The 13,052-nt window shown below is 48.7% G+C and overlaps 1 gene segment (V, D, J or C); it reads right to left on the bottom strand.

Moving 5' to 3' along the window:
- Nucleotides 1–4,001: 4,001 nt before the first annotated feature.
- LOC129515752 (T cell receptor beta variable 5-1-like) lies at nucleotides 4,002–4,580 on the bottom strand. The segment is given in 2 exon segments: nucleotides 4,002–4,402; nucleotides 4,502–4,580. Coding segments are annotated over 2 exon segments (480 nt in total).
- Nucleotides 4,581–13,052: the final 8,472 nt, after the last annotated feature.

The following is a 13,052-nucleotide window of genomic DNA, read 5'->3' as shown; positions in this document are numbered from 1 at the left end:
TAAGAGGTGTATTGCTTCTCCTCTACTTTTTAGTAAGGAAACTTGTTCCTCTATAAATAATGATACAATTCCTCGTTTGCATAGTATTAACAATTTTTTCATAATATTTCTGTAGACTAAGAAATATTGTTATGATGTTCCTGATACTTTTGTGACTTCTCTGCTGAAAATTTGCTTTCAAATACCTTTTAGTTTTTCTCTTTGCCTTAACTCCTGATAATTGGATGTCGGCCTACGGTCATTTTCTTGTTTAAAATAGCCATGTCCAGAAAGTTTTCAAAGTCTCGAGGTCAGGGTCATTGGACTTTGAAGAATGATTTTATGTTGTCTCACAATGCATTCAGTTATGGGAGCCCTGCCATCTATGTCCAGGTCTTTATGCTCTCATGAGGAAGATTCTGTCCTTTGTTTCAGATGAGGCCACGGAGCACTGGGCCCCTTTAGTTACCTGACTCTGCTCTCCGTAAAAAAAGGAGGAAGCTCATTAGCAACATGGATGAGATTTTCATCCACGGGTACGTATGTCTGATGCCTCCAGGGTCACAGGGTAATGTTTTGTCTCCATTCAGAAGGTCTTGCTCCCACCAAATGGGTGAATACTGGTTGAATCATACATTTGCTATAGCATAAAACTTACAGTTGGTCAATATCAGTACATACTGTTATTTCCTATGTAGGTCATAACTCAGTGGGAAGCTTCTCTATTTCTGTGGCTGCATTCTACTCTTCATGGGTAATTCCTACAGTCACACAACAGTGAGAAAAGACATGGAATCAGAAATTGGACGCAAGGAGTACCACACAGAAAGGTTTGTGGCTGGCACCTGGCAAACCCAGGAAGGATTTTCCCCTTACACCCAGGACTCACTTAGTCCCAGGAAACTAAGAACCACAGAGCAAAGAAGCCTACTTCCCATGGCTGTGTCAGTACAAGAACAAAGAGGAGGAGGAGTTAGCTAGGACTCATATTCTTTGGGGTAGGGTACACGGGATCCCAGAGATCTGAGGATTGTTCTCATAATAAAGTATGATCTACCCAGAGTATCAGTATTCTCACTGATACCTAATTTCTTTAGGGAGAGAAGCATTTGCTGGGAATGTTTCTTTTTTAAACTTCTTTTTAAGTTAATTATGGAGTCACAAATTTATCACAAAATTTCCTAAAAACATAGACCTCATCTTGAAGCTTTGTCTGTTTTTGGTTGTTTTGTTGCACTTGTGTTTCCCAAACACGTAGAACACTTCCTACACGTGGTGAACAGTGAAGGGTGGGTTGGCCATAAAGTCAATGAAGAATAACTTCAGGCCTTTCTCATTTGCACAGGACTTTTCCAATACTTAAAAATTTTTTTTTCTATTGCCTTTTTCAAAAAACTCCCTAAAATTATATAAGGGTTAGTCTCCATAAAACCCTGGATCTGCTCTGCACATGTATTCAAAAAGTGTTTGTTGAATTAATGAAGAAAGTCCAGGCAAACTCTACGTTTGTAAACATAACCCTAGTCTGTTCAGTTACAAATAGGTTTGGGGCATTAAGGGAACAGAGAGCCACATGAGTCTATCGGGAATTCAAAATAAATCAAAATGAACCCGGAAAAGGTTCATTCATATATGTTATTATAAGACCTTGAAAGGATGGATGGTAAAACGAATGAAAGAAAAATGGTGATGTCTTCCAAAGAGAAGCGCCTTCAGATGGTCACTTCATTCCATCACTGTCAGAGAGCAGGGAGGATGAAACAGGGAAGGAGGGAACCAGGATAAAGGAGCAATATTGAGGACGTGCTGGGGCAACAGGAGAGGGTCCAACTGGGATCTTCTGAGAAGCCCATGAAATGCCTCCTTGAATGGTCCCCCTGAATGCAGACACTGGAGGTTTCGTGTCTTGGGCCCTGTTCCACCGAGAGCACTAGCACCCCTGCAGCTCCAGCCATAGGGCTCCTATGATGTCACAGATGGCCCTGGGGCAGAAAGCCCAGGGATGTGGGCGTGCGTATGAGGGGTGCTGTCAGCATGAGGTGAATGGCGGTGGACTTGCATGAACATACTGGCCACAGCAGTGGAGGCTGAGAAGATGCTTTCTAGAAACTGTTATGATGGACTCTTGTGAATGAAACTGTCCCGTCTTTTATCAGATCTTTTGTGTGATCACCAATCGCACCCAAGCCACAATGTTCTGGAAGCACCACACTTTCTTGCATATCAGACTTAATATCAAACAGAAAGTGCTGCCATAGGCCTCATTTTCACCTTCCCTTAAGAGGCAACTCTTTGCAATTAACTTCACGTAATAAATTAGCAGATGACTGTAATTACACTTCAGATGACTTTGTGTCTGGAATGTAGGCGAGTCGGGCAAAAGTAATCCGTGCCTGCCTTTGATCCCAGAATTGCACCCAGTAAATAATTGTGCTAGACCAGAGACTTATCAAAGTTAACAGGGGAACTAAGACTTCTTGGGCCTATACTTTGTGTCAGGCAGTTTGTTTTATTTTTCTTGCATAATATTTCTGCAAGACACATGTTATCGGCCTTAGTTTTACAAGTGGGAAAACCAAGCCAGATATTTTCCAGGTCACTGGGCCAAGGCAGGTCAGAATATGAATAGATGGAAACCTTGGAAGTCCTCTTCAGTAGGTAGCAACCTTGTGCAAATGCCTGTATCAGGGCCAGTGTTTCTGGAAGGCACTTTTGGGTCAGTGTTCCAGTTGTGCAGATGTCTCCCTCTACCAAAATGCAGAAGCGTAGCAGTTAAGTCAGTGTGGCCTAGGTTTGAGTGCCAGTCCAATATCTGTGAGCTGGGCCCCCTTCAGCAAATGACCTACACTCTAGCCACTGGTATTTTCACCTGCAGTATGGATAAATTGTCCTGTCTCATGTGGGTCTCAAGAAAATTAACTGAAATAACACACTTAAGTACGTGCCACAGAGAAAAATGAGCAATAAATAAGTGAATTTTCTATAATTTCAAATAAAAGGAATAGGATTAAAACAGTGTGTGTTCGCCAGTAAACTTGTACCTGCCACCTGTAAATGGCTATGCCACACATTTATTAGCTGTGGCTCTCTGCTGTTTTCTGCAGTGACTGGCCTGGGCAAGACGTAGCAATTGCAGCTTTTCTGATAGAAAGTGCTAGACGTGTGAGCGAGCTGCAGCCTCCAAGGACCCTTCCTCCCCTAGAACTTCTTATGGTTTAGAAGCACTATTCCCTGTATTAACTCCCATTCTGCTTGAGATTCCTGGAGGGCTCCTGTTTCCTTGGCTGAATCCTTTGATAGACTAGAAACCCCCTAATCACTTAGCTCCTGTATTGGGGGCTACCTTGGCCCCATCCTAGTGGAACTATCATGGGACAAACACACATTCTCTGGCTTGAAGCTAGTCCTAGGAGTGGGCAGGCAGTAGCTATAGAAACCCAACTCCAACGGGGTGCTGGGTGGCTCAGGGGTTGAGCATTTGCCTTCTGCTCAAGGCATGATCCTAATCCAGGGATCCAAGTCCCATAGGGAGCCTGCTTCTCCCTCTGTCTGTCTCTGTCTCTCTCTGTGTCTCTCATGAATAAATACAATTTTAAAAAAAAGGAAAGAAAAGAAACCCCCACACCATGATGTGAGCCCTCCCCACCAGAGCCAGTACTGAAATGGAAGACAGTGGTCTGCTACATCTTAGGCCCAGAAAACACCATGCAATTTTAAGGAAATGTTGGTTTCGGAGGCATGGAGACTTGGATTCGACTCCTGCCTCCGAGACTTTAAATATGAAATCTTTGGAAAGTCCATGAGCTACTGTTTCTTATCTGTAACATGGCATACTGAGAGCTTCCTCATCTGTAAAATGGACATGCTATGTCTATCTTGCATTACAGTTACACTTACACTCTAGCACAGCACAGGAGCCCTTGCTATCAGCTAGGGATTTCGAGAATATTCAGTGAATCTGGGGCCCACATGTTCAGGGGTGCTCTGGCTGAGCTCAGCAAGGCAGAGGGTTAGAAAAGAAACTAGATGCATCCCTGGAACTTGGCTAAGAACACCCCCCCCCCTCTTATATCCTCAGCTGGGATAGGAAAGTTTGAGTACAGAAAGCCAGTCACACCGCAGGGCTGTGCCAAGCTGCTGGCACAGAGATACAGGGCTGAGTCTCCCGGCTCCAGGGGGTTCATCTCCAGCTGGGAGCTGGCGTCACTGAACTGCTGCACTGAGAATCGTGCGGGGACGTCTCCTTTGTCTCTCTGCTTCTGTCTATAATACTCAAAGAGGAACTGGGGGCCCTGTCCCGGGGCCTGCTTGTACCAGTGCACAGTGTTGTGTCCAGAGACAAGATGGCATTCCAGAAGAGCCTTCCCCCCGCTGCCTTTGATTAAGTGTCTGGGGGTCTGGATGACTCCACCACCCACTGGACCTGTGGAAGAAGGAGACAGCAGCTCATGACCTGGTCTAGGGAGGAATTTGAGATTCCAGCAGCATTTCAAGCGATGTCCCACCTGAGCTCAGGACTCACCTGTCCACAGGAGACAGAGGGCCACACAGCAGAGCAGCTGGGTGCCCCAGGCAGACTCAGGCAGGACAGGGCCCGGCATTTTCCTACTCAGGGCTCTGGTCTCCTCTCTTATCTCTGTTTGGAGGGCTTGCCTGTGACGTCAGTGTTCTGACATCACTGTCCTTTTATGCTCTTGCGGGCACCTTGCACTCCCTGATAGGCTCAGCTGCTGCAGGCTGTCCTCCATTCTGTCCAGCTGTCTGCTGGGCAGGTGCGGCTGGCCATGCCAGCTAGGCCAGGTAGGGTTGGGCCAGGTAGGGTTGGGCCAGGTAGGGTGGTCCAGGGTCCCCCACAGCTTCTCTATTTTCCTCTGTGTTCCTCTCTCTGCCCCTGGCTTGGGTTATTCAGGCTGCCCCACTGAAGCCTCCTCACACTGTTCCAAGAAAGGCCTTTGCAGCAAGAAAGGTGGAGTTCATGGCAAACACACCTGAGCATCAGTTAATGTGAGACTGTGATCGGCCCTTCATGGGCCAGCGCTGATTGATCGACAATCTCCTTGATGCCAGGACCAAGGAAGGCAAGCCTGCTTCTCCTTCACCCTCCCTGTTGCCCAGATGCGCCGTCAGCGGCCGCTCGGTGGACCCAAAGCGCCCTCAGGTGGCCCAAGCAGGCCAAGTATTGTCTACCTTGGGCACCAGGATCCACCAGGGCAGCACAGCTCTGGGTGACCTGATGTCCACCTGTGTCAAGCTCACTCTGTGCATGAACTCAGGTTCATGAGGGAACCATGAAGCAAACATTTTTCCAATAAAAGATTACATATTCTGAATCCCATTGATTAGTGTTCTAGGAAAGGGGATACCAGCCAGTCATTAGATGCCAGCTGCCACAGGGAAGGGATAGGACTTTGGGCAAAGTGCTCCTTCTACCCTGAGGGACTGAATGCTGACCGTTCACCTCCCTCTGTGTGCTCCTATTTCGACCTCAGCCCAGTGTTTGCCTGGTCACATCTGTGCTTTGGGCACAGGACCTGTGGGGTGCGGGGTGAGGCAGTCACATTTATGTCCCCAAAGCTGTTTGAATTCATAGTTCAGAGCTACAAGGGATGAAACGGTGCCTCTGGTGGGTTCTGATCTAAGCTGGGATCTTCTATTAATTCTGCGGCTGAAAAACAGAATTTCTTCTATCACTTCATTAATCTCCCTACTGCTTTTTGTCCCCGGCTCCTTATCTTGGTGCCTCTGGTGTTTCTAAGTGACTTCTAAAATAAATAAATGCTCCAAACCTCCCTTTGAGAAGGAGTCAGACCATGTCACCCTTATCATCCTGGTGGAAGGTGTGCAGTAGAGATGGAGGTGGGGTGGGAACTGACCCTTGGGGCCCCTAAAAGGCTGCATTGAGACTAAACTGCTCCTTTGTATTCCTGGCATAACATTCAAAGCCTTATCAGCCACCCCCCTCCTATAAGGAAAAATACTCCAATCCTCCCAAACCAAGATAAAATGCCCCCGAGCTGTGATGCAGGACAACTGGCCTGCTGCTGGCCCCTGGGAATCTCCCTGAGTGCTGAGTGATCCATCAGGGTGTCCCACCAAACATCCACTGTGGCCTTCATCGGTACCTCCAGCTTTCTTTCTCTCTTCCTCATCAAACATCACAAGGAAAAGGATAGTGAAGACGTTGACATCACCTTCAATATAAATGTTCCCATTTTCCAACCACTTAAAAGGCAAACAGATCAGAATGAGCCTGGATTTTAATTAACATTGTTCTCCTCTACATCTTACGTGCTTGAAGGGACCACTTCCTTGCCTTTCCCCCTTCCCTCATTTTAACAATCGCTTCTCACAGATTCCCCTTCCTCAGTTTATTCACATCTGTGTCTCTGCTGCCTCTTGTGACAAAATGATTTTCTCAAAGGTCAGCTCTCTGGGGCCAGGCCACCGACCAACTGCCTTCTAGGACATCTCTATGGCCAGTGTCATACTACCTTTACCTCCAGTGGTTACAGGGCACACATAGACCCTCCTAGCTCTGGCGTCTGGTCTGACAACCTCTTCCTCCCAGTGACCTTCTGCTTCCTGCACCTTCCACACAGACATGAACAAACTGGCATTTATAGTCTGTTTGGCTCCACCATATATTAGTTCTGAGGCCATGCGCAAGGCCATCAACCCTTCCGAAACTGAGCCTCCTCACCTGTACAGTGGTACATTGTATACTTCACAATGTGCTATGAGGAGTAACTGAGAGATTGCATAGTCCTAAATGGGTGTAGGGAGTGCCCACCCCTTCCTCATTCCCCATCTAGTCATGTAAGGGGGCATGGCTTGAGCTCCCAGACCTCCAAGACTGTGAGTGATGGAAGTGCCCTACTCATCCCCCAAGGAGCTGGAGTCTGGAGAATGTAGGAACACAAAGAGGCTGTCCAGTCATTTTGGGGAAGACCAGTCAGGAAATGAATAACATAGTGATGATAGAGTATCAACGCACCTGTCACCACATTGTGCAATATGAAGCATCAAATAGGAGCAAGTGAGGTCTGCATCTACCAACCTGGACAAATAAAATGCAAAGCAGATTAAGTGGGAGAAGTATGTGTGCAGCAGTTAATGTGCACAGGCCATCCCAGTTTTTGCAAATGTATTTGGGTGGACAGGTGGGCATGAGTCCGGGGAAGAGAGCTGGTAGAAAATACACAAGAATGTTAATATTGATAACCTACCTGAGACAGGGACGGACAGAAGTGTGTTTGGAGAGGGGAGAGGATTATTAATGTTTAACATGTTTTTTTTTTTTAAGATTTTATTTATTTATTTGAGAGAGAGAGAGAGCACAGAGGGAGAAGGAGAATCAGATTGCCCGCTGAGCAGGGAGCCAACTCGGGGCTCGATCCCAAGACCCTGGGATCATGACCTGAGCCCAAGGCAGACAGTCAACCCATTAAGCCACCCAATCCTCCTAACATCTTCTTTTATACATTGTTGATTTTTTTTTTTTTACTACAAAACATAGCTTAACCACATGACAGCTTTAGGTTCAGACTCTTGATCAAATTGCAGGATGTGTGGCATCTTAAATGGGCAATGTCCAGAGAGGTGCGAGTCAAGGAACAATTATAAATGCCCCCCCTTTTCTTTAGTATGCCAAGAGGAAACAGTCACATAAAAGAGCACAAGCTCCCCGTGCACCTGACGGACCTCTCCCTGGTGAGGCGGGTGAGCAGTGAGGTCTGCACCTTTGATGTTGCTTTTAGCTGGTGCTGTGAATTGACAGGGCTTCTGTCCCTGACACTTTGGGGCAAGGGGAGTTCCTGCCTGACTCCTCAGTACAGAATGCGCTTTGAGTCCACCCCTCATTTGAAAAGGAAGGAACACCTCTAGTGCCTGTATTTCCAAACTCAGCAAAAATAAGTTACTTTTCACAGGCTGGAGATGCCTTTTGTTTCTCATTCAAGCAACCGCATGATTACAACGCAGCCCCACCGATTGTGAGGTTACCCCAAGGTTCGTCAACAGGTCACAACCCGTTCTCCAATACGTTCTTGGCCTATGAGTGGGAAGCGCCGCTGTCCCTAGGGAAGATGTTCTGGCTTCTAGTCTTTGTAAGGTTTGACTCTTTGAAACAAGTAGTCTATTTCTGGTCTTCACTGCCTCAGGAGATGAAACTGCATTAGACTTTAAAGCATTGATGTGAATCATTCAGGCGAAACTTGGGTTTCGATCTGTCCTTGGGCCATTCTAGGCATACGTTTGTTTGATTATTTCCATCTTGAAGGACTCTCACAATCCTTCAAGGACTAAGACATGGCCTCTTTCTGTAAATGGAGCCCCTGATGTGGCTTCACCAGGTACCTGGGTGGTCTTCCTTCTGCTGTTGGCAGATGGGGATGGAAGACACCAACACCCCCTGCAGGACTGGGCTTTACAGTCTGGAGACTGACTGAGAGGCTTTCCAGTAAAGAGTCACACGGGGTTGTGCATGATGACAGCTGAATACTGTGAGCTTTGAGCACTTGGGGTAAGGAGGTTGACCCAGTAACCCTGCAAGCAGTGCTTCCCTGACAGGGTGCTGGTGAAGGGGAGATCTATGTTTTGTTGGGGAGGAGGAGGACACTTGTGGGGGATGAGAGGAGTGGAGGCCGGTGTGGCTGAGGCAGAAATGAGGGCACAGAAGCACAGAAGGACAGCCAGGAGCAGACAGGACAGGACAAAGGCTCGTGGCTGAGACAAAGGTGGCCTGGGATAGAGGGACTCATCCAAGGCTAATGGGACTGGGAATCTAGACCTGTGGTGTCAGATCGGAGTGTCTCCTTTCAAACGGTCCTCCCTTTCTGTAAGCAGCCGGGTGAGCAGAATTGCTCTGCAAATCCAGAGCTGTGATAGCTCCCATGGCAAAGCCATGGGAGGGGCCTGAAGAGAAGGTTGGACCCCTATGCTGGTAAGTCCAGGAGAGGTCACTGTGGGGCAATGTCCCCCCTGCCTGGGGACAAGCCCACCTGTGTCTACTGTGGGTCTCTCTGTGCAGGGGAGGTGACTATGGGGTACTGGCTGGAGCCAGAGGACTCAGAGGTCAGGGACACAGTGTCAGACCAGAGGACAACATCTTTGGCTGTGACAAAAAGTCACAGGCCCATCAGGGATTTCTCCTTTGTGTGTGAGGTACTACATCAGCTTAGCCGGGTTTGGGGTCCTATCGACACCTATACATATGGCCATGGACAGCAGTCATGAGCATTTCAGTGTCCCCTTCTGTCCTGTTCTTATTATCTTGGGATCTGGAGAGTTCCAGCATCCATGGCATCTGTGATCAAGAGAAGCCAAAGCTGGAGATAGGGTCCAAGAGGGAATCTGTCAAGGTTGACATGAAGTAAAGGCTTAGGATAGGGCTTGGTGTGCCCAGAAAAGGGCTTTGGAGGGTTCCCCTGCCTCAGGAGACAAAGGGTGGCACAGCAGAGGAGCCTGCTGGCCATGCAGAGTCAGGACAGAACAGGACATAGAGGGAGTGCTTCTCCAGCTTGGGTGTTGGGGAAGTAGGTCTTACCCTTGACTACCCTCCAAATCCAGTCATAGACCTTCACTCATATGGTGTCTGCTCCTGGCTGTCTCTTTTCTGTGAGGCAATAGCCCTACAAGGCCCTATAATGTTTGCCCTCCCCCTGTCTCTCCACCATCACCCTGCACAGTCTCCCCCGGCTCTCTCTGCCGCAGCCACACTCACGCACGTTCACTCATTTCCTTGTGCTTGCCGTGTTCTTTTCCTTGCTTGGAATCTTTTTTTATTCTGCCCCAAACATATGTCCCTTCTTCTTATTCCTAGATCTCTACTCCATTCCTCCCATGGAAAGATATTCCAGGTACATTTATTCTTTCTCATGCAAAGGAAAATTTTAATTTTACTGGGATAAATTCAGGAAAATATTTTTAGGCATTCATCGAAGGGAGAGTTTTTTAGTTGAGACACAAAGAAAACTATCATTTCAGTTGCATTACATTAAACCCTCCTATGGCAAAGCACACCGTAAAAATGAAACCGTAAGTCACAGACTAGGAAAAGACGTGAGGAATGTGTACAGATGACGATGAATCAGTGTGGAATTATATGTTCCTCACAGTTGCCATGGATGGTGCACGAACTTTCCACTGCCACCCAGCTGGACCGCAGGAGGGCCTGTGGTGCCCGGGGCCTCCAGCTACTGACCCTGACACCCAGGCTACTGGTGGGTGAAGGGCACATGGGGGAAGCCCAGACTTGAGAAACACAGACAAATTTGCTTCCCAGGTCTGCTTCTTCTGGACCACGAGACACGGGGGAAATGACTTGGTGTCTCTACGCTCTTTCAATCAACAAAGAGGATATAGGACTATTTGACCCGGCTGACTGTTGCAAAGCGTTAAAACATGCAATATATACAAAGAATCTAGCACACATGGAGGGCCAGTTGCCACTCCGGGTGTCACCCAGGACTTGGCAGGCACAGGGTGATGCAGGCACAGACCTGGGAGCACCCAGTGTGGGGACAGATGTGGAAACACCCACATCTGTGTGCCTGTGAGCCTGAGTTTTGCTAGCAGGTGGGGCTCTGAGCTCAGCAGGACAGGACATGTCTTTGAGACAACTGAAAACCTCCCCTTGCAGGAGAGAAACCTCCGTGGAAGCCTGCCCGCTCTCTCACTGTTAGAGCAAAGCAGGGAGGCTTGTGCACAGAACGCTGGTGGCCCTGCAGGGCTGTGCCAAGCTGCTGGCGCAGAGATAGGCAGCCGAGTCCGACGGCTCCTAGGAGATCACACGCAGCTCAGAGTCATAGTCACCGAACTGTTGCCCTAAGAATCGATCCAAGATGTTTCCTTTTGTTCTTTGTGTATGTTCATAAGAGGGCCTGACCCAGGGCCTGTTGATACCAAGATACACTGAGGTGCCCAGAGACCGGGGAACATCTGTGTTACTCGTTGTCCTCTTGCTTTGATCAGGTGTTGTGGAGTTTGGGTGACTCCAGCCTCCGACTGGGCCGGGGGAACGCAGACATAAAATGAGCGTGGGAGAGAGCCTGAAGGCTGACCCAGAAGGTAAAGTGGAGGAGTCAGGAGTCAGCAAGCTCAGAAGATCCATGTTGTCCTTGCCCACAGGACTCACCTGCTCCCAGGAGACAAAGCAACAGCCAGCAGAGGAGCCCGGAGCCGCTGGCACGGCAGGGGTGGGCAGCACCGTGCCTCTTGAACTCAGGGTTCTAGGTTCTAGTCCTCTTGGGTAAGAGCTGAGCTCTCAGGTTCCCCTTTCCAGGCTGGAAGATTATTCTGTGGGGGCGCTGCCCTGTTGGCATCACCACGCAGACAGCGCCGCCCTGCACACCAGACTCCCCTCCCGGTCTGCAGTCAGGAGGGCTGGCTTGGGGCGAGGTCCAGGCCCACGCAGCTGCACTGATGTTTCCCCGAGGTCAGCCACCTCTGCTTCACCTGCACCCACCTCAACCAGGCTGCTCGCTTACCTCCCCTGCTTGGGCTGGAGCTCGCCCACCAGTGCATCCCTGTTCCCCCTCTGCTTGCGTGTCCTCCAGTCTCCTCTCAGATGTTAGGTTCACACCAAATTTTGTCTTTATGTTTTCCTTTTCCCAGCAGCATTCCCCAGCCCCCTGTCCTGAGTGGCTGGTGCTGTAGAGTCACCAAGATTCAATCCACCTGATGGGATCCAAAGGGGCCTGGGTTGCCTATAAATTACTACAGGTGCAGATTCCCCAGAAACCGTTCCAGGACTTTATTGGCCTACAGCACAGGCTTGGCCAGCTCAGGGTTTCCTGTCCTCAAGCCCAGCCCGGGTAAAATGTTCTGGATATTTTATGTCTACCCCTCCAGACCCACCCTGTCCTGAGAGGCTGACCTCACTGGGGGATATTAACTGGGGTCCTTTTTCCTCTATCTTGCAGTTGAGTGTAGCTCATAGGAGAAATCACAGGAGAGAAGAGGCAAGGTTAGCAACTCTTCTGGTTTGCAAGATCTATTCCCTCGGTTCCCTTCTCAGGGCTACATTTCATAGTCCCTACTTTTCCCTGCCAAAGGCCACAGGCCCAACAGGCAGCAGTGTCCCACAGCTACAGCACCCGAGGGCCCAGGGACCCACACTTCTCATCCACTCAGGCCAGTTGTCTCAGGGAATAAGAGCCACTCACTTACACCAGCCCTGGGATGCTTCTTCCTTTCCTGGCTTCCTGGCTTCCCTTACCCTGCACACCTGTGTGCTATTGACATAGCAAGGGAAAATGAGGCACAGGGACTGTATTTTGACTTAAAAAAAGGAACAAAGGCCCAAACATTCTGCAATTAGTGGTAACAGAAGTTCGAACATTCTGCAATTAGCAGTAACAAAAGCCCTAACAGTCTGCAATTAGCATTGCTGAGATAGTCAGCAGAAGTGTTGAGAAATATGAACGTGAAAATAAACAGTGTGACTTGGGGACAGAGAATGCAAAGAAGATACAGGAAGAATGACGGTTCTCCTCACCTCCTGTCACCTAGTGAAGTTCAAGGCAGGGCAGTTTTTCACCTGCATGCTGGACCACACAATGCTCCCTGAGGATCTTCCCTCGGGACCCTCACTCCGACTTCCCCAGTGGCCGTGTCCCTCACTGCCCAGGCAGCCACAATCTCCTTTGATTTCAGCGGCAAGAAGGGAAGCAGGCAAATGTTAAGGTGAGTGAGCAAAGTTTTAAATATTAGAAAGAATGTAAATATTTGAAAGCTAGCAGGAGCACTGACATCTCAAGGCAGGGATATAAAGGCAGGTGAGGTTAGCAACCACGGATTTACCATGATACCAGTTGGTGCAGGTGTATGGCTCATTCGGATGGCGCTCAGCTGTTGCCGTGAACAAGAGACGTCCATGCACTCTGTCTGGCTTGGTTTCTGTGATGTAAGGGCAACCTACAAAGATCGTGGTGGAAGAGTGAGGAAGGTTTGTAAAGTTGTGTCAAAAGGATGTAACATCATTGACTCTACCCTAGCGTGAGGTAATGGCAGTTTGGAAGGACTCTGGGGAATAGGAAGAAAGGATCCTTACCAATGGATAAGGTCAAGGAACG

The sequence above is a fragment of the Nyctereutes procyonoides genome, unplaced genomic scaffold (genome assembly GCF_905146905.1).
Source record: "Nyctereutes procyonoides isolate TBG_1078 unplaced genomic scaffold, NYPRO_anot_genome, whole genome shotgun sequence".
NCBI lineage: Eukaryota > Metazoa > Chordata > Mammalia > Carnivora > Canidae > Nyctereutes > Nyctereutes procyonoides.
Note: the sequence above shows the minus strand (reverse complement) of the source record. Positions and strands in the feature narration are given on the sequence as shown.